This window comes from Hypanus sabinus, chromosome 6, assembly GCF_030144855.1.
Source record: "Hypanus sabinus isolate sHypSab1 chromosome 6, sHypSab1.hap1, whole genome shotgun sequence".
NCBI classification, from domain to species: domain Eukaryota; kingdom Metazoa; phylum Chordata; class Chondrichthyes; order Myliobatiformes; family Dasyatidae; genus Hypanus; species Hypanus sabinus.
Genome location: NC_082711.1, coordinates 20,516,931 through 20,536,928, shown reverse-complemented (window position 1 = coordinate 20,536,928; position 19,998 = coordinate 20,516,931). Strand labels below are relative to the sequence as shown.

Sequence of the window (19,998 nt, the reverse complement as noted above, 5' to 3'; positions counted from 1 at the left end):
CAACACATTATGGGAAGAAAAGAGCCTCCCTTCCAGGGACTATCACAGTCTTGGAAAAGCATCCAACATAATCAAAGACTCTTAAGCAAATTAAAATCTGTAGATGCTGGAAATCCAAGCAACACACACCAAATAATGGAGGAATTCAGCAGGCCAGGCAGCATCTAGGAAAAGAGTACAGTCAACATTTTGGGCCAAAACCAAGTCCTGCCAAAGGGTTTTGTTCCAAAACGTTGACTGTACTCTTTTCCTAGATGCTAGATGCTGCCTGGCCTGCTGAGTTCCTCCAGCATTTTTGTGTGTTACTCCTCTTACCTTGCACATTTGCTCTGCTATGCCCTGTCATCAGGCAGAAGACCCAAATGCCTGGAAGCTCATATAATTGGGCTTAAGGACTTTACTAAGGTTATAAGACTTTTGAACATAATCACATCCTCAGAAGATTGAGGCAATCAAGATCTTCCTTCTCCTTCCCTCCCACTACCATTGAGAGCATCCTGACAAGTTGCTGCTATGGGATCTGTTTTGGATCGGACCAGAAGTACCTACAAAGGACTGTGAGAGCATCTGAGAGGATCATAGGGGTCTCCCTAGCATCCACGGGGTTCATTTATCAGGAGCACTGGAATATAAAAGTAAGCTAGCCAATAATATTAAAAAGGATATCAAAAGTTCCTTTGGATGTATAAAACATAAAAGAGGTGCATCAGACTGCTGGAAGATTATTCTGGAAAGGTAGTAATGGTAGACAATGAACTGAATAAGTATTTTGCATCAGTCTTCACTGTGGAAGACACTAGCAGTATGCTGGAAGTTCCAGGTGTCAGGGGTCATGAGGTGTGTGAAGATACCATAACTAGAGAGAAGATTCTTGGGAAACTGAAAGGTCTCAAGGTAGATAGGTCTCAAGATACTTGGAGGCACATGGTAAAATAAGTCAAAGTCAGCATGGTTTCCTCAAAGGAAAATCTTGCCTGACAAATCTGTTGGAATTCTTTGAAGAAAAAGTGAGATTGACAGAGGATAATTGGTCAATGTTGTGTACTTGGATTTTCAGAAGGCCTTTGGCAAGGTGCCACTCATGAGGCTGCATATTACAGGGAAGATTCTAGCATAGATATAGTAATGGTTGCATGGCAGGAAGCGTAGAGTGGGAATAAACGGAGCCTTTTCTAACTGGCTGTCGGTGACTAGTGGTGTTCCACAGGGGTCTGTGTTGGGACCGATTCTTTTTATGTTATATGTCAATGACTTGAATGATGGAATTGATGGCTTTGTTATAAAGTTGCAGACGATATGAATACAAATGGAAGGGCAGGTAGTTTTGAGGAAGTAGAGAGGCTACATTGAACACAGTGGGAGAATGCGCAAAGGAATGGCAGTTGGAATACAGTTTCGGGAAGTGTTTGGTCATGCACTTAGGTAGAAGAAATGAAAAGGTTGACTATTTTCTAAATGGAGAGAAAATTTTAAAAACTGAGACACAAAGAGAGTCCTTGTGCAAGATTCCCTGAAGGTTAATTTGCAGCTTGAGTCTGTGGTGAGGAAAGCAAGTGGAATATTAGCATTCATTTCAAGAATACTAGAATATAAAAGTAAGGATGTAATGGTAAAACTTTGAAGCACTGGTGAGGCCTCACTTGGAGTATTGTAAGCAGGTTTGGGCCTCTTAGAAAGGATGTGCTAAAACTGCAAGTTCAAAGGGTATTCATGAAAATGATTCCAGCATTGAATAACTTGTCATATGAAGAGTGTTTGATGGCTCTGGACCTGTATTCACTAGTAGAATTCAGAAGAATGTGGGGTGACCTCATTGAAACCTATCAAATGGTGAAAGACCTTGATAGAATGCATGTGGAGAGGATGTTTCATATGGTGGGAGAGGGTAAGACTAGAGGACACAGCTCAGAATAGAGGGGTGTCCTTTTAGAGTGGAGATGAGGAATTTCTTTAACCAGAGGGTGCAAAATCTGTGGAATTTGTTGCCACAGCTGTGGAGGGCAAGTCTTTATGTATATTTATGGCAGATGCTGATAAATTCTTGATTGGTCAGGGCATGAAGGGATACGGGGAAAAGGCAGGAGATTGGGGCAATGGGAAATTGGAAATTGGATGATGAAATGGCTTGATAAGCCAAATAACTTAATTCTGGGCTCTTATATTTTCTGGTCTTGTATGCAAGGCCCTTAGTATTATTAAGGATCCCACCAAGTTATCCAGCATCCTTTTTGATTCTCTACATTAGGCAGGAGACTACAATGCATAAAAACAAGAACGGTTAGAATGAGTAACAGTTTCTTCCCCCAGGCTATTAAGCTTCTGAACTCCCTGCCACATTGTAATTGAAGTGTCATTTGTTAATCTATTCTGTAGCTTACAATATTTAATATTCATGCATTTTAGTTTGTTATTTGTGTATGATTATCTTCATAAGTTATTGTGCGCTATATCTGTTAGGTGTACTACTGTCCTTTGCACCCTGGATCGAAGAAACACAGACAGACGTACTTTATTGATCCCAAGGGAAATTGGGCTTTGAAACACCTTGTTTCTGAATATATATATGAATATGAATGTACTTAAATGACAATAAACTTGATCTGTATGATAAGATGAATCCTTCACTTAGCAATCTATCTTGTTGTGGTCTTGGAATCTGACTGTTTACCTGCGCTGCACTTTCTCTGTTCCTGTAATACTATGTTATGCATAATTTTAATTTTACTGACTTCCCTTCTATTACCTCAATGTACTCATGTTTTGAAATGATCTTATGGATGGCGTACAACACAAAGCTTTTCACTGTACCATAGTACATGTGACAATAGTAAACCATTAGCTTTAAGGAGAAGTTAAGTACATTTGGATTGTTTTCATTAAATCTTAACGGATTGCGGGATGACCTGAATGCAGAACCAAGAGAGACATAGATGTGCTGGATGTTTCCCAGGGTAGAAAATGAGAAGTTTATAGGCTAGGATTTTTTTGTACATAAATTAGGATGTGCCTGAAATGTGTTACCAAAGAGGTGCTGGAAGTAGAAAAGAAAGCAATGTTTAGAAGGTATTTAGACAGACACTTGAACACGGATAGTCAATGAAGGGATGTAGACTCCAGCAGTCAGAGAGTTATTGTGTTGGAGCAGACAAAGTAGTCTGAAAGACTTGTTCCAGTGCAGTACTCTTTCTGTCTGTTCTGTTTGGTGCAGAAAAAGCTTTTTTCCCAGCCTGCCAAAGGGTTTCATCCCAAAACATTGACTATATTTTTCTCCCCCATCGATGCAGCCTGGCCTGCTGAGTTCCTCCAGCACTTTGTGTGCGTTGCTTGGATTTTCAGCATCTGCAGATTTTCTCTTGTTTGTGAGGTGACAGGTGAAACCTGGAAGGGGAGGGATAAAGTAAAGAACTGGGAAGTTGATTGGTTAAAGAAAAAGAGGAAGGAGTACCAGAGGGAGGCGATGGGCAGGCAAGGAGATAAAGTGAGAGAGGGAAAGGAGGATGGGAAATGGTGAAGAGCGGGACAATACTAGACGTTTGAGAAATCAATGTTCATGCCATCAGGACATATCAGAATGGGAATAGGAAACAGAGTTAAAATGGGTGGCCACAGAGATCCCACTTGTTCTAGCGGACAGAGCATAGATTCTTAATGAAGCAGCCTCCCAATCTACATCAGGTCTCGCGGATATAAAGGAAACCACACCAGGAGCACCGATCATTGTAAATGACCCTAGCAGACTCACAGGTGAAGTGTCACCTCACCTGAAAGGACTGTTTAAGGGCCATCAATGGTAATGAGGGAGGAGGTGTAGGGGCAGGTGTAGCATTTGTTCCCCTTGCAAGGATAAGTGCCAGGAGGGAGATCAGTGGGGAGGGACAAATGGACAAGGGAGTCACGCAGGCAGTGATTGCTGCAGAAAGCAGAAAGTTGGCGGGGGGGGGGGGGGGAGGAGATGTGCTTGGTGGTGGGATCCCATTGAAGTTGGCAGAATTTTCAGAGAATTATGTGATGGACATGGAGGTTGGTTGGGTGTTAAGTGAGGACAAGAGGAACCCTATCCCTGGTAGGGTGGTGGGAGGATGCGGTAAGAGCAGACATGCGTGAAATGGAACAGATGCAGTTGAGGGCAGCATCGATGGTGGAGGAAGGAAAGCCCTTTCTTGGAAAAAGGACAACATCTCTTTCATTCTAGGATGAAAAGCCTTATCCTAAGAGCCAGTGCGGTAGAGGCGGAGAAATTGAGAGAAGGGGATGGTGTTTTTTATTAGTAGCAGGGTGGTGTTACCCTCCACACTTCACCACCACCAAACCCAAATGCCTATTATTAATACATAGTGGGATTTCCTGGAACGAAGTTTTTAAACTATTACAAGCCACCACAGTTCACTTTGTGTGTCAATAAACGGCAATAACTATTTGAATCTCAATTTTAATTTCATGTAATGTGGGTAATAAGACCACTCATTACCCAATCCTAATATTCTGAAAAATGATAAAGAGCCTTCTGAAATTGCTGCTGTCCATTAAATGAAGATATCAATGTTGATGGATAGGGAGTTTCGGGTTTAGCATCAGCAACAATGAAGGAACAACATTGTATTTCTGATGTAGAATGACTTGTGAGTTGAGAGGGAAAACTGCAAGTGGTGGCATCCTAATGCACTTAGAAGCTTGTCCCTTCTTGCTGTCAGTGGTTAAAGGGTTGGGAGGTTGTATCGACATTGCTTGGTTTAGTAGTTGTGACTGTCAAGTTCAGCACAGTACAAAGACCAAAGGGCCTGTTCATATCAGTATGTTAAAAAGCCTCTTAAAAGTTGTTACTGTCCCTACCACCATCATTTCCTCCAGGAAATATTTCAGATACCAATACTCCTTGTGAAAAATTAATCCCTCAGATCTCCTTTAAATCTTTGCCTCTCACTTTAAACCATGTTTTCTAACTTTAGATACCCTGACCATGGGAAACAAACATTGGCTATCTACTCTCATAATCTACCTCAATGCACTATTGTAAAAAAAAGTCATCTGTATGGATGGAAACAAAAAGTTTTTCACTTTATCTCAATATAAGTGGTAATAACAAATCAATTTACCGTATCTGTGCCTCTCATGACATCACAATTATGTCACCTCTCTTCCTTCTTTGCTCCTAGGAAAACAGATCTGGTTATCCAGTCTCTCCTTATAACATCCTTGTGAATCTTTTTTGCACCTCTCAAACTTAATCATGTCTACTACATGGTGACTAGAACTGTAAAGACCTCAAGTACAATTTTATAATATGATATGCCAAATATCAATGCTTTGACTAATGAAGGCAAACATGCCATATGCCTTCCTCACCATTCTGGCTATTCATGCTCCCATTTATAAAGAATTATATACTTATCAACTCAAGATCTTGCTGATCCAAAACTCACCAATGTCCTGCCATTTTTTTTAAAATCCCGTTTCATTTTTCTAAATCAAATTCTGCCTGCAGGACTCTATCCCTGATCCTGCCTTTGGCTGTTAATACCCCACCCTCTAGAATATTCTGTGGTCACACAAAAATTAATTAAGTCTGATACCAGAGAGTTAATAATATATCATGATTGAAAATCAAGCAAACATGCAGATGCTGGAAATATGAATTTTAAAACACAAAATAATGGGCATACTCAGTGGGTTAGGCAGCATCTGCAGCAAGAGAAACATTTAACATTTTAGGTCTGTGATTTTTTTATCCAGTATATACAAAGAGTATACAATGACCTGACTTACAGAAATGTAAGCCAATTTCCCAAATTTTAATACATTTTCAGGATGCTAGCAATAATAAAAATTACATGTATATAAATATTAAAAGTAAAATTCATGTAATTAAAACTAAATATAAAAATAATGTAATAATAAAATAGAATTCATTAATGAATAAATACAGTATAAATTCAAATGTACTATTGGATTCTGGACTTTTTTCTTCCTTACCTGTACAGGTCGTTACTGCAGATGCACTATCCAAGAGAGCCATCTCTCCAGTCAGTTCACTCTACTCTACTGATTTATCACCTGCTGAACCACTCCAAGGCACCAAGTTCACTTTTTTCCTAAGCAAATCCCGACAGACAAAATGAAAATATTCCTAGATTGCAGCAATGAACTACTGCCTCCAAAGATGTATTATAGGAAAAAAGTGACAGTTACTAAAGTAAAATAACCTATATATTGAAATACATGTGTGAAACGTATAAAATGCTAGACTGCGCCCCCCCCCACCACTTCCGCAAGAAAGGATATGTCTACTGACTTTTGCAAATCACTGCAATTAAAAGTGGTAAACTTTTTCTACACCAAACAGAATAGACAGAAAGAGTACTGCACTGGAACAAGTCTTTCAAGACTACTATGTGTGCTCCAACACAATAACTCTCTGACTGCTGGAGTCTACATCCCTTCATTGACTATCTGTGTACAAGTGCCTGTCTAAATACCTTCTAAACATTGCTTTCTTTTCTACTTCCAGCACCTCTTTGATAACACATTTCAGGCACATCCTAATTTATATACAAAAAAAACCCTAGCCTATAAACTTCTCATTTTCTACCTTAGGAAACATCCAGCACATCTATGTTTCTCTTGGTTCTGCATTCTTCTTTTAAAAGGTTAGGGGAGGGGAGAGAGAACCACCAGGTGATAGGTGAAACCTGGAGGGGGAGGGATGAAGTAAAGAGCCGAGAAATTGATGAAAGAGACAGAAGGCCAGGGAAGAAAGAAAAAAGGAGAAGGAGCACCAAAGGGAGGTGATGGGTGAGCAAGGAGATGAGGTGGGGGGGGGGGGTGGTTGGGGATCATTACCGGAAATTTGGGAAATTGATGTCATGCCATCAGGTTGGAGGCTACCTAAATGGAATATAAAGTGTTGTTCCTCCAACTTAAGTGTGGCTTCATCACGACTGTGGAGGAGGCCATGGATGGACATATCAGAATGGGAAGTGGAACTGAAGTGGGTTGCCACTGTGAGATCCTGCTTGTTCTGGTGGAAGGTGCGTAGATGCTCGACGAAGCAGTCTCCCAATCTACGTTGGGTCTCACCTATCACCTGGTGTTTCTCTCTCCCTTTCCCCCACCTTTTTAAATCTACTCCTTATCTTCTTTTTCTCCAGTCCTGCCGAAGGGTTTTAGCCCAAAATGTCAACTGTATTTTTTTCATGGATGCTGCCTGGCCTGTTATGGCAGAATGGATGTTCTTTTAGCAAATGTAGTTTGTTATAGAGTGTGGGGCAATTTATTTTGGTACAAAGAATTTTAAAGCTTGGGAAAATATTTAATATAGTGGAATGGAGAGATCTAAAAGTTAAAGCAGCATATAAAAAATGGTGAATAAAGCACTGAGTGCATTTATAGAGGAATAGAATTGAAACGTGTTGAATATTTATGAGCTTTGATTAGACACCATTTGCATGATTATGAACTCTTTCTGGTCTTCTCCATGCTCTAAAAGGATATAGTGTTTCGTGGGAAGGAGCCTCAATTTGTTAGAGTAATACTAATATAGAAGGTGCCATAGATGTGGAAATGATTCTACTTGATTGCAAGAGCCAAAGCTACAAATGGAAACCAGAAACCAATAAATTCCACAGGGAATTGGGATGAAACCTTTGATTAGGCTGTGGTTAGAAAGTGGAACAAATATCACAAGAAGTAATAAATACAAATAACAAAGATTTATTCAAGCAGAAATTAAGAAAGCTCACAGGGAAGAATAAATTAATGATGTTCAAGGCATTTGGGAGGAGGAATGTGTAGTGCACATAGACCAGTTTGTCTAATGGAATGGATTGTTGCAATATGGTAACTTGCTACAAAGAACATAGAGTGGTCCAAGTACAATTGGACCATATTGTCCAACCTGAAAATAGTTATGCACATAATTACTGGTACTTTACTCCTTGTTACAGGATGGCTAGATCACAAGAGCCCTTTTAGGACTACTGATCTTCCAGTAGCAAATCTAATTCCAACACGTACAACACGCTGGAGGAACTCTAATTCCATACTGGTTTCTTGCCACTGGGAGCTTAATCTTACTGCTAGTAATGGGTGACTTCCACCTTTACAAATCAAAATTTTGAAATAAAATATTCAAGTGGATTACTGAGTATGGAATCAACCAGATGTCCTACTCTTAACTTAGGAATTCAGTAGGCAATGTGCACTACACATTGTTTCTGGTAAGATGGTGGTGTGTTCAGATGCAGTGGCCTCTCCAGGATAACCAGAGTGTTTTTGTCTCTTTTAAACAATTTTTTACAACTACAAGATGATGCCGTACATTAAGAAGTTCACGTACTACTGGTCTATCCCATCAGTGAGCTGCTTGTGGGCGGAGAAGCTAGAGAAGCTATGCAAAGGTGGTGTGCAGTCTAACAGCGAAAGATTGTCTTAGACGTTTCTCTTGCACTCACAAGACATTCAATATTGGTAATGTAAAAAATACTGTAAGTTTGTTTCCCTTGTTTATTGGTGAGACAGATGGCAGGGGAGTTGTGTGGCCTCAGTTGTAGCAAGGATTAGGCCTTAGATCCTGGGCTTGCCTCTTGCAGCAGTCCAAGGGAGGAGACATTGGAGTGGTGTAGTGCGGTGTCCATGCTGGCTGCTCCCAACAGTGCTGCCTTCTTGTTGTTTGCTCGATGGAGGATGTGCTGGATTGTGTGTGTATGTACATCTGTGGTGTGCTGAGAACTGTTTGTTCTTGCCAATGACAGTCGTGCACTATCAGTTTACAAGCCATGCCGCTCAAGGACTTGGGCTATGTATATATGACTGTTGGTTTTATGTTTTGCATCTTGGTCCTGGTAGAACACTGTTTCGTTTGGCTGTAATCATGAATGGTTGAATGATAATTAAACTTGACCTTGTCAATGAGTTACGGGCGAACAGTTGGACAATCTTGCATATGGTCTTTGCTTTATTTTTCACTCTGGAATAAAATATATTAATTGGCACTAGGTGCAAAATAAATCATCAGATTTTGTTGAAAAATTGACAGTCCTGTCTTATTTTTGCAAGTTTGAATTGTAATGAATTGCTTGATTACAGAATTGCAGTTGCATCCTCTACAGGAAAGATTAAGGAATCATGAGTAAAACAGAAAGCAATTCTCTAAACCCAGGTTACAACAAACCACTGACATAACCAAAGTGCCATGAAAGAATTGAATGTTTTTCTCAATTTTAACGAAATCCAAATTGAGATTTTAGAATTTGCCTTCAGATATTTCAATAAAATTTGAGTACATTTTCAGTCTCTGCTGTCTTTATGGTCTCTTCAATTAGTTATGGAAGCTTCCACAGAACTGAATTTCTGTAATTGATAAAAGTTCAAATTTTAATTGAAGATTCCTGACACTTTTCTGGAATACTCAGTGACATCTATTGAAATGAATTAATGCTATTCAACTATCTTTATTGGTCATGGAGCAATTGTAATGATCGGAGATGTACTGTATAAGTGTATGAGAATTTTTTTTCTTATTTGTTTCAGTTGTTTGTATTTTTATTTGTATTCACTGGTAACATTTCTCATTGCCTTTCTGGATTTTGCTCTCACAGTTTAATAGAGACTTAGAGCTACACTGTGAAGTGTAGTGGTACACGTTTGAAGCTTTTTGGAGAATCGGCCTGAGAAAACTTTGGTTTGTTCAACAAATCTGACAAAATAGTGCATCTCCAAATGTTGTTGGAGAGTTGGAGAATCTATCATATTGCTTAAATGGTCAATGTTCAAATATGATTGAATCTTCTACAAGGAAAGAAGAAAGAGGAAAAAGTACATTAATGCTCCTTTTACAGAAATTATTAGATAGTAAGGGCATTGAAAAGGGCTTGAGGAGCATATGTTAGTGGATTAATGACTGTAAATCAAGGTTGAATTCCATCATAGTGGCTGGGAATTTAACTTCAATTCAGCCTATTTAGTTCACTAGTTGTTGTTTCAAGGAGGAAGTCGGGCATCTTAACCAGTTTTGGCCCACCAATCAACTCATAACTGCTCTCTGAAATGACCTAGCATGCCATACTGTTTAGCAGACAGGTAGTGATGGCATATATTTTAGCTGTGGATGGTCAGAGGAGATCTGATGGAGGTTTGTAAGATTTTGAGAGGCATAGATAGGGAGATGGAATATTTTTTTCCAGGGTTGAAATGTCTAATACCTGAGGGCATGCATTGAAGCTGAAAGGGAGTAGGTTCAAAGAGGATGTGAAGGGGTATTTTTTTTATTCAGAAAGTGATGGATGTATGACAGTAAAGGCAAATACATTTGAGGCTTTTAAGAGACATTTAGATGGGCACATGAATATGAGGTAGATGGATGGATATGGACATGGTATAGGTAGGAGGGATCAGTTTCTGTTTTTTAAAAATTTACTCTTTAGTTGTTTGGCACAACATTGTTGGCTGAATGGCCTGTTCCTGTGCTGTATCTTCCATGTTCTATGCCCTTGTCAATATCCACATTGTAAACAAATGATTTAAAATAAAAATGGGTTTGAATTGCTGTTAAAGGTTTGAAGGTTGTAGTGAGAAGAATGGGTAACTTGGATTGCTTGAGAGTCAGTTGGCTTGAGTTTAAAATAATTGAAAGGGATCTCAGATATAGCTCATTAATGAAATATTTTTTCCCTCCCCGTAGTGATAAAATACAACATTTTATCTTGAGGGCACTAGATTAAGATCTGGTCAAAATTGGATCTTAAACTGCACTCCACTGAGTGGTGAAAACTGCCCAGTGGATTATCGGCACCCAATTGCCCACTATTGAAAACATCTACCATAAACGCTACCTGGGCAGGGCGAAGTGCATTATCAAGGATGCATCTCACCCTAACCGTGGACTTTTTACTCTCCTCCCATCTGGTAGGCACTACAGGAGCCTCCACTCCTGCACCAGCTGGCACAGGACAAGCTTCTTGAGGCTGTGACCCTGCTGAACCTCACATCACAGTGCTAAGCAGTATTGCACTCAAATTGTACTGTCTCAGTACTTTTATATTTGTGTGCTGTAGCACTTTTTATTTGCAGTTATTTTGTAAATAACATTATTCTTTGCATTTCTGGTTAGATGCTAACTGCATTTCATTGGCTTTGTATTTGTACTCGGCACAATGACAATAAAATTGAATCTAATCTAAATATAATAAATGCAAGAGAATCAATGAAAGACCACAACCAACAGGATGTGCAAATGATCAATGTGCAAAAGACAACAAACAGTGCAAATGCAAAAAAAGGAAACAATAATAATGAATTAAAAAGCAATAAATATAGAGAACATGAGATGAAGAGCCCATAAGTTGTGGAAACAGTTCAGTGATGGGGGCAAGTGAAGTTGAGTGAAGTTATCCCCTCTGGTTCAAGAGCCTGATGGCTGAGGGGTAATAACTATTCCTGAACCTCGTGGCGTGGTTCCTGTGTCTTCTGTACTACATTCTTGTTGGCAGCAGCAAGAAGAGAGCATGGCCTGGGGGTGGTGAGGGTCCTTGGTAATGGATGTTGCTTTCCTGCGACAGTGCTCTGCAAAGCTGTACTCAATGGTGGGAAGGGCTTTACCTGTGATGGACTTGGCCAATCCACTACATTTTGTAGGATTTTCAGTTCAAGGGTATTGGTGTTTCCATATTGGTGTGGCCATGGTGCAAGCAGTCAATGTAGTCTCCACCACACATCTATGGAGCTTTCTCAAAGTTTTAGATGACATGCCAAATCTTAGCAAACTTCCAAGAAAGTAGAAGCGCTGCTGTGCTTCTTTCATAATTACATAGTGTGTTGGGCCCAGGATAGATCCCTTGAAATGATAACACTAAGGAATCTAAAGTTGGTGACCCTCTCCACCTCAGATATTCCAATGAGGACTGGCTCGTGAATCTTTGAGAGAGAGGTGGTGGTTATGGTACCACTTGGCCAGATTTTCATTCTTCCTCCTATGTGCTGATTCATCACTACTTTTGATTTGGTCTATGACAGCGCTGTCATCAGCAAACTTAGATATAGTATTGCTCTGCTTAGCCTCACAGTCGTAAGTTTAAAGATAATAGAGCAGGGGTTAAGCACACAGTGTAATGGTGCACCTGTGCTGATGGAGATTATGGGGACGTTTTTGCCAATTCAAATTGGGGTCTGCAAGAGAGGAAATCATGGATCTGGTTGCCCAAGGAGGTATTGAGGCCACGATCTTGAAGCTTATTTATTAGTTTTGAGGGAGTGATAGTATTGAATATTGATCATAGTCAATGAAGAGCATCCTGATGTATGCATCTGCTGTGGACCTGTTGCTCTGGTAGGCAAATTAGAGCCAATCCAAGTCGCTTCTCAGGGAAGAATTGATATGTTTCATCACCAGCCTCTCAAAGCACTTCATCACAGTGGATGTAAGTGCTACTGAAAGATAGTCACTGCGGCAGTGGCAGACCAGTGGTATTTGTCACTGTATAAATATATCACTCTACAGTTAATGAATATCCATTGGATACTTGAATTCTTAGAAATGAATTAGATATAAAGACCTTTTTTGCTGTCAAGTTTTGTGTTGTAGTTCAGAGCCAAAATTGGTAATTTTATAATAGGCTTATTACCAGGCAATTCTGATCCTTTTGCTTATTTTGCATGCATGCATGACAAGAACATCATGGGATTCTTATGCCCTGTTGGAACTTATAATGTATAAATTGTAAAATTATATTTTAAAAGAGACTGTGACCTAACTTATAGCTTTTGTTGACTTTTCAATGGAAGTGGGCTACCTCACAGTTATCTGCACGGGTGCAGTATGAAGCAAGCTGTGACACTTAAGATTATTAGTAAGACAGTGGCATTATACTTGTGGGATGGTTTAGATAAAGAATATTGTAGAAGTTTTATTTTCCATATGATCTAAGTATGAACGTTGAATACATTTATTTTCACCAGGAAGCATACTTTTGATTGTGGAAACATTGTTAAAGTTGTAAGGTGTTTCCTCACAATTTTTTGACTAGGTTTATTCAAGTTTACTTTCCATGATGGGTGTTGAGAAATGAAAATTAAATCCAAAGGGCTAAAGTTGAGAGTAAGAAAAGACAAAATAATGAAGTTAGATAAAGGCATTTGTATAAGAGTGCACCAGCTCATCTTGAAAGGTTATTAACATTATCAAGTTTATTGGCCAACTGGTAAAAAGAATCCTTTAAAAAAAAAACTTATGCTATTTTTTTGTGCATTGGAAGATGTTCTTTACATTATACAGAACAGCACAATATATTTAATTGGAATATCTGAAAAAGCAAAGCAGTTGTGTTGAAAAAGTTAATATTATACAGGATTGCATTTTACATAGATTTCCATGAGCTAGCTACGTGAAAAAAAAGTGCTTAGGAGCTAAATTGAAAAGGACATGATCCATACTATAAGCACAAGAGCTTCTTTCCCCTTCTTATCTAGTCCTGATGAAAAGTCTTACCCTGAAGTGGCAACTGTTTATGCATTTCCTAGATACTGCCTGATGGGCTGAGTTCCTGTAGCATTTTGTATGTGTTCATCCATACTATTCAAAGTTTTGATGTTCAGGCAGCTTCTGTTCCTTCTCCTCAGCTAAATCGGATTTGTATTTTAAGTTTAAGAAATAATTGATTTAGCTCCAGATTTATTGGTGAATTTGTCAATTCACAAAATGTCTTTGCTTCGGTATGAGATGTATATAAATCGGATTGGATTTAAAACAGACCTTTGATTGCTGTTCCTCTCCACACATTTTCCAACCAACCATCTGAGGAATTTACAAGTTTAAGATGCATTTATTTTATTTTCCAGTTGCTGCAGTATATTTATGATTAGTGTTGAAGCATAACATCTATAATAAAAATATGGTTTATTAATTTTTAATTAATGTATAATTGACTGTAATTAATAATTTGGGTTTTAAATTAAAGCTTATGAAAGTTTGTTTACTTTCTTCAACAGAAACTAAAGATGACTCACTGGAGGAGGATATCCTTACAGAAATGGAGACCAATGAGCAATCGCCTCTCTTGCAGCACTCGGTATCTGATGAATCTGCCAGCTCCATAGCCTCAATCAATCTCAATACAAAATCCAGGTCAGAACATGAAATGTTGACTCATTCTTTTGTGCTACATAATGAGAAATGCTGGGAAGTATGCAAGGCTGCCAGTTGGAGCAGCCAGAGCTACTTGATGCAAGGCATCAAAACACTTGGCTAAGAGAGGCCGGACGACTTCAGTTTGTGCAATTAATAATTGCAAATTGATTTAATATTTATGTATTTCCAGAATGCAAATGGTTCTGAACTAAGAAATTCTAGTGCACAAATGCCATCTTATGGTAGAAGGCTATTAACTCATGCATATCTTAGATTGTTGGATGAATCCAGTGGCTGGCGTATATTGGATACTGAGTTCCGTTGTTGCATTTAATCACTCTTCTCTCTCAATCCAACCTTCACTCTGTATCTCTACATTAATCATAAAGAGTTTGCTGTCTTTTTCATACTGTAGCAAGTACTTTATCTGTTAAGTGGAATCAATTGCATGTCTAAAGTTTTAAATTAAGAATAAATTTCCCCATTGACCTTAATTCTAGAAGGTCTACATTTAAACAAAATACTCGAGAGGCCTCTCATTAAATGCCTACTATAAGAGATCTTTGAGAAGCAGGGGAGGAAATACTGTGCAACATGTGAGAAAGGTTGTTTGTGGAATTTTTGTTAAATTCTTGGATTGGGCTGAGTTTTGTTGTTAGATCAGGGCTGCCATTACAGAGGTATTATTGGTGTATATAGGGACTTTTAGGTATATGAGGTGTCACTGAGTCTGGGCGATGTGGCACAGAGGCTGTTCAACCCACCAAGTCTATGTCCCATTTACACAAATGGTATATGAATCCCTTTTTTCCCCACAATTGGTGGTAGCAGGAGGCAGGTGGAGCACCACCAAACACAGTGAGCTCTTTCTCCTTGTGTGAGGGTTTTTCTTATTTTTTAAACCATAAAAGAGAGAGAGGGTCTAGCAGAGCATCCATCATTGGAATGGGGTCTATAGTCAGAGTGGGAACTTGGAGGCTTTGACTCCAGAGGTTTCAATGAGGAGAGGCTGTGGCCAAAGAAACAGGTAAGAAGGGTAGGTTTTTCTTTTCGTTGTTGCTGATTTGGTCTTGGTTGTGCGTTGTACAGTTCAGGCAGGGTGGTGGATATAGCAGTGGAATGCTCCTCCTGTAGGATGTGGGAATTCATGAAACCTGATGGTCACCCTGAAGACTGCACCTGTGGGATGCGCAGCCAACTCCAGCTCATGAAAGACCGCATTAAGGAGTTGGAGTTGAATGAACTAAGGATCATTGGGGAGGCAGAGCAATCAATAGATAAGACTCCGGGGTGGTTACACCCAGAATACAGAATTCAGGGAGTAGATGTGCGAGCACCAAGAGAGCGGTAAAGGGAGAAAGAAGTCAGTGCAGGGTCCCCCTGTGGCCATTCCCCTCAGTAACAGGTATACCACTTTGGATGCTGATGACTGTCTGGGTAAGGCAGCAGCAGTCAAACCAATAGCACTGTGATCGGCTCTGAGTCTTAGGAGGGTAGGATGAAGTCTGGTGGAGCAATTGTTAGGGGGGAAAGATAGGAGATTCTGCAGTAGCAAAAGAGACGCCAGGATAGTGTGTTGGCCCCTGGCTGCTAGGGTCCAGGATGTCTTTGAGCAGTTGCAGAATATTCTTGAAGGGGAGGGTGAGCAGCCAGAGATCCTGGTACATATTGGTGGGAGAGGGGTAGAGGTCCTGTGCAGTAGCTTTAGGGAGTTGGAAGGAAGCTGGAGCAGGCCCTTCGTGGTAATCTCTGGATTACTCCTAGTGCAACGAGCTAGGGAAGGTCAGAACAGGGAGTTAGCACAGACAAATGAGTGGCTGAGGAGATAGTGCAGGGGGCAGGATTTCAGGGATCATTGGAACTTTTTCTGGGGAAGGGGTGACCTGTACAAGAGTGACAGGTTGCACCTGAACTGGAGGGGAACCAATATCCTGAGAGGGAAGTTTGCAAATGCTATTGGGGAGGGTTTAAACTAGATTTGCAAGGGAGTGGGAACAAAAGTGAAGAGGCAGAGGATGTGGTGGTTGGCGTACAAGTAGAGGCAGCTTGTAGGGAGTTTGTGAGGAAGGATAGAATGATGATAGAGCAAAGGTGCACTCAACCAGATGGTTTGAGATGTGTCTTTTAATGTAAGGAGTATCATAAACAAGGCAGATGAACTTCGAGTGTAGATCAATACATGGAACTATGACCATTACAAAGACTTGGATGTCTTAGAGGCAGTAATGGCTGCTGAATGTACCGGACTTTAGATATTTCAAAAAGGACAGGGAGGGATGCAAAAGAGGTGGGAGAGTGGCATTGCTAATCAGAGATAGTGTCATGGCTGCAGAAAAGGAGGAAGTCATGGAGGAATTGTCTACTGAATCATTGGGGTTGGAAGTCAGTAACAGGAAGGGGGCAATAACGCCACTGAAGGGTACCAGCAGTTATGATTGAAATGACAATAAAAGTTGACTTAACTTGACTTGACTGGGTTTTTTTTTTAGAGACCCACCAATGGTAACAGAGACATCGAGGAGCAGATAAGGGAGGTAGATTCTGGAATGGTGCAAAAATAATAGGGTTGTTGTGATGGGTGATTTTAACTTTCTAATATTGACTGGCATCTCTTTAGAGCAGGGGGTTTGGATGGGGTGTTTGGGAAGGTTTCCTGACGCTATATGTAGATAAGCCAACTAGAGAAGAGGCTGTACTTGATCTGGTATTGGGAAATGAACCTGGACAGCTCTCAAATCTCTCAGTGGGAGAGCATTTTGGAGATAGTGATCATAATTCTATCTCCTTTACCATAGAATTGGAGGGGGATAGGAACAGACAAATTAGGAAAGCTTTTAATTGGAGTAAGGGGAAATATGAGGCTATCAGGCAAGAACTTGGAAGCATAAATTGGGAACAGGTGTTCTCAGGGAAATGTATGGCAGAAATGTGGCACATGTTCTGGAGATATTTGTGTGGTGTTCTGCATAAGTATGTTCCAGTGAGACAGGGGAAAGGTGATAGGGTGCAGGAACCATAGTGTACAAAGGCTGTTGAAAATCTAGTCAAGATGAAGAGTTTACGAAAGGTTCAAAAAACTAGGTAATGATAGAGATCTAGAAGATTATGAGGCTAGCAGGAAGGAGTTTAAGAATGAAATTGGGAGAGGCAGAAGGGGCCATGAGAAGGCATTGGCGAGCAGGATTAAAGAAAACCCCAAGGCATTCTACAAGTATGTTTCAGAAAGGACAGGGAGGGAGACAAAAGAGGTGGGGCATGGCACTGTTGATCAGGGATAGTGTCAAGGCTGCAGAAAAGGAGGAAGTCTTAGAGGGTTTGTCTACGGAGTCTCCGGGTGAAAGTTAGGAATAGGAAAGGGTCAATAACTCTACTGGGTGTTTTTTATAGACTACTCATTGGTAACAGGGACATTGAGGAGCAGATAGGGAGACGGTTTCCACAAACGTGTAATAATAACGGGCAACACACACAAAATGCTGGTGGAACGCAGCAGGCCAGGTAGCATCTATAGGAAGAAGTACAGTCGACATTTCGGGTCAAGACCCTTCGTCAGGACTAACGGAAAAAAGAGATAGTAAAAGATATGGAAGGGGAAGACCCGAAATGATAGGAGAAGACAGGAGGGGAGCAATGAAGCTAAGAGCTGGGAAGTTGATTGGCAAAAGGGATACGAGGCTGGAGAAGGGGGAAGTATCATAGGACGGAAGGTCTTGGAAGAAAGAAAGGGGGAGGGGAGCACCAGAGGAAGATGGAGAACAGGCAAGGAGTTATTGTGAGAGGGAAAGAGGGAAAAAAATTAAAAATTAGGGATGGGGTAAGAAGAGGAGGAGGGGCATTAACAGAAGTTAGAGAAATCAATGTTCATGCCATCAGGTTGGAGGCTACCCAGACGGAATATAAGGTGTTGTTCCTCCAACCCGAGTGTGGCTTCATCTCTCAGTAGAGGCCATGGATTGACATATTGACATTATATACCAACATATTGACAGATCCTGCTTCCTCTGGCAGATAGGGTGTTAGGTGTTCAGCATAGGTGCAACTGCCACACCTGACCACTCAGTGTGCCTTCAAATCATGTCCATCCCATTGCTACCAAAGCTAGCAGACTGTCCTGCTCTCATAAACTCTCCAATAGTTCATTCTTTGAAATATACCCATTTGACTACATTTAGCCAATAGTCTGATTAATTTTTATTCATTGTTCATTTTTGTCATTCTATTCTTCAATGTTAAAAAGTTGTTCATGTACTCAAACTATGCCGATGAGTTACTAAGGATTTCATTCATAAGGATTGTGCATTGCATTTTAAAGTCTAGTTGTGAAATGTTCATTCAATTTCTTAATCCACAATATCATAAATTAAATACCTAAATTAATTAGTACACTTTTATTTGCGGGATGGTATATGCTTTAGGGCTTAGTTCTGCAGTTTCAAACCAGCCGCTCTCAGTAAAAATGCTATTATGACAAGATGTGTAATTATACTTTTAACAAAACAAAATTTAGTGTTTTGAATAAAACTGTATGCTGCATGCATCATTAACTCTTAATGCCCTTTGAAATGGCCTAGTAAACCACTCAGCTGAACAAACAATAGCTGCAAAGGAAGAATTCACCACAAAATTTGCAATGGTTCACTCAGCACTGTTATAGTTATCTGGCCCATACTTCAATAACAGGTTAAATATACAAAATGGCAGAAGGGTGAACATTTCAAGAGACTCTGAATGCTTTAATTGCCTGTACATGTTCAAATGGTTTGTTTTCATAATTATACACTAGTCTCTTGTTTATGTAATGTAGCAGTATGATTACTGATGTAATAATTAATTAGTCTCTCCCTTGTGGCATTTGCAAATCATATTCTATAACTTGATTTTTCTTCAGTTTCCCTCAAAGCATTTTGAGAAAGGCTAATGTATTTGGAAAGTTCATCTGATTAAATAGTTCATTTGCCTAATTTCTCTCAAATCTTTTTTCTTGATTCTGAAAAAGTACAGTACCGTGCAAAAGCCTTAGGCACCCTTGATTTTTTTTAGATGGTTTCAGATGGTATGACCTCTACAGAGCCTTGATTTCAACATCAAGGCTGTCTGAGATTACATAGAGAAACAGAAGCAAGCGAGACGGCTGAAATCTGCAGAACTGTGGCAAGTTCTCCAAGATGCTTGGAACAACCTACCAATCGAATTTCTTATAAAGCTGTACAACAGTGTACCTGAGAGAACTGATGTAGTTTAAAAGACAAAGAGTGGTCACACCAAATATTGATTTGATTTAGTTTACTGTTTACTGCTCTTTATACTATTTCTAAATATGAACTTTTAATTTCATTATTTTTGAAAGCATCTTCGGTTTATAGAATATTTTTACATGTACTTAAGTCTTTTGTACAGTACTGTGCAATTTCTCTTTACAGGAACTGTACTAGTTTCAGGTTGGGTTATCAACAGATATCTTTTGAGAATTTGCTTGGGTCAGAGAAGAATCACAGTGATCCATTAGTTTTGTCTAGAATTATTTTACTCAATTAAGAGCTACATCTTTGTATGTGCAGTATACTACACTGCTCTTATTCCACCAGGCAGCATTTTCAGGAAAGTCAAAGAAGTGACAGGTTCACAGATAGTTCCTGCTTAATGACCACAAATGGAAACATTCCTCTGTGAAGCCAATTTTAAGCAAATTCTTTTTCCTTTGTCACTGAAATTGAGGCTACAAATACAGCTAATCCTCAACACTAAAGTTCAGAGTAAATTTATTATCAAAGTACATAGAAATCACCATATACAACCCTGTGATTTGTGAGCACAATAAATCAAATAACTAAAATAGAATCATTGTAAGACTGCACCCAACAGGGCAGACAATTAGTGTGCAA

General features: G+C 39.7%; 1 protein-coding gene across 3 annotated transcripts in view; it reads left to right on the top strand.

Annotated features, from left to right (window-relative positions):
• kmt2ca (lysine (K)-specific methyltransferase 2Ca) overlaps positions 1–19,998 on the top strand; it is a 479,075-nt gene that overhangs the window by 156,941 nt on the left and 302,136 nt on the right. For all 3 annotated transcript variants that reach the window (XM_059971838.1, XM_059971840.1, XM_059971839.1), the window contains one exon: positions 13,978–14,113. In XM_059971838.1, coding sequence (XP_059827821.1) covers positions 13,978–14,113 — 136 coding nt within the window. The remainder of the gene's footprint in view (positions 1–13,977; positions 14,114–19,998) is intronic.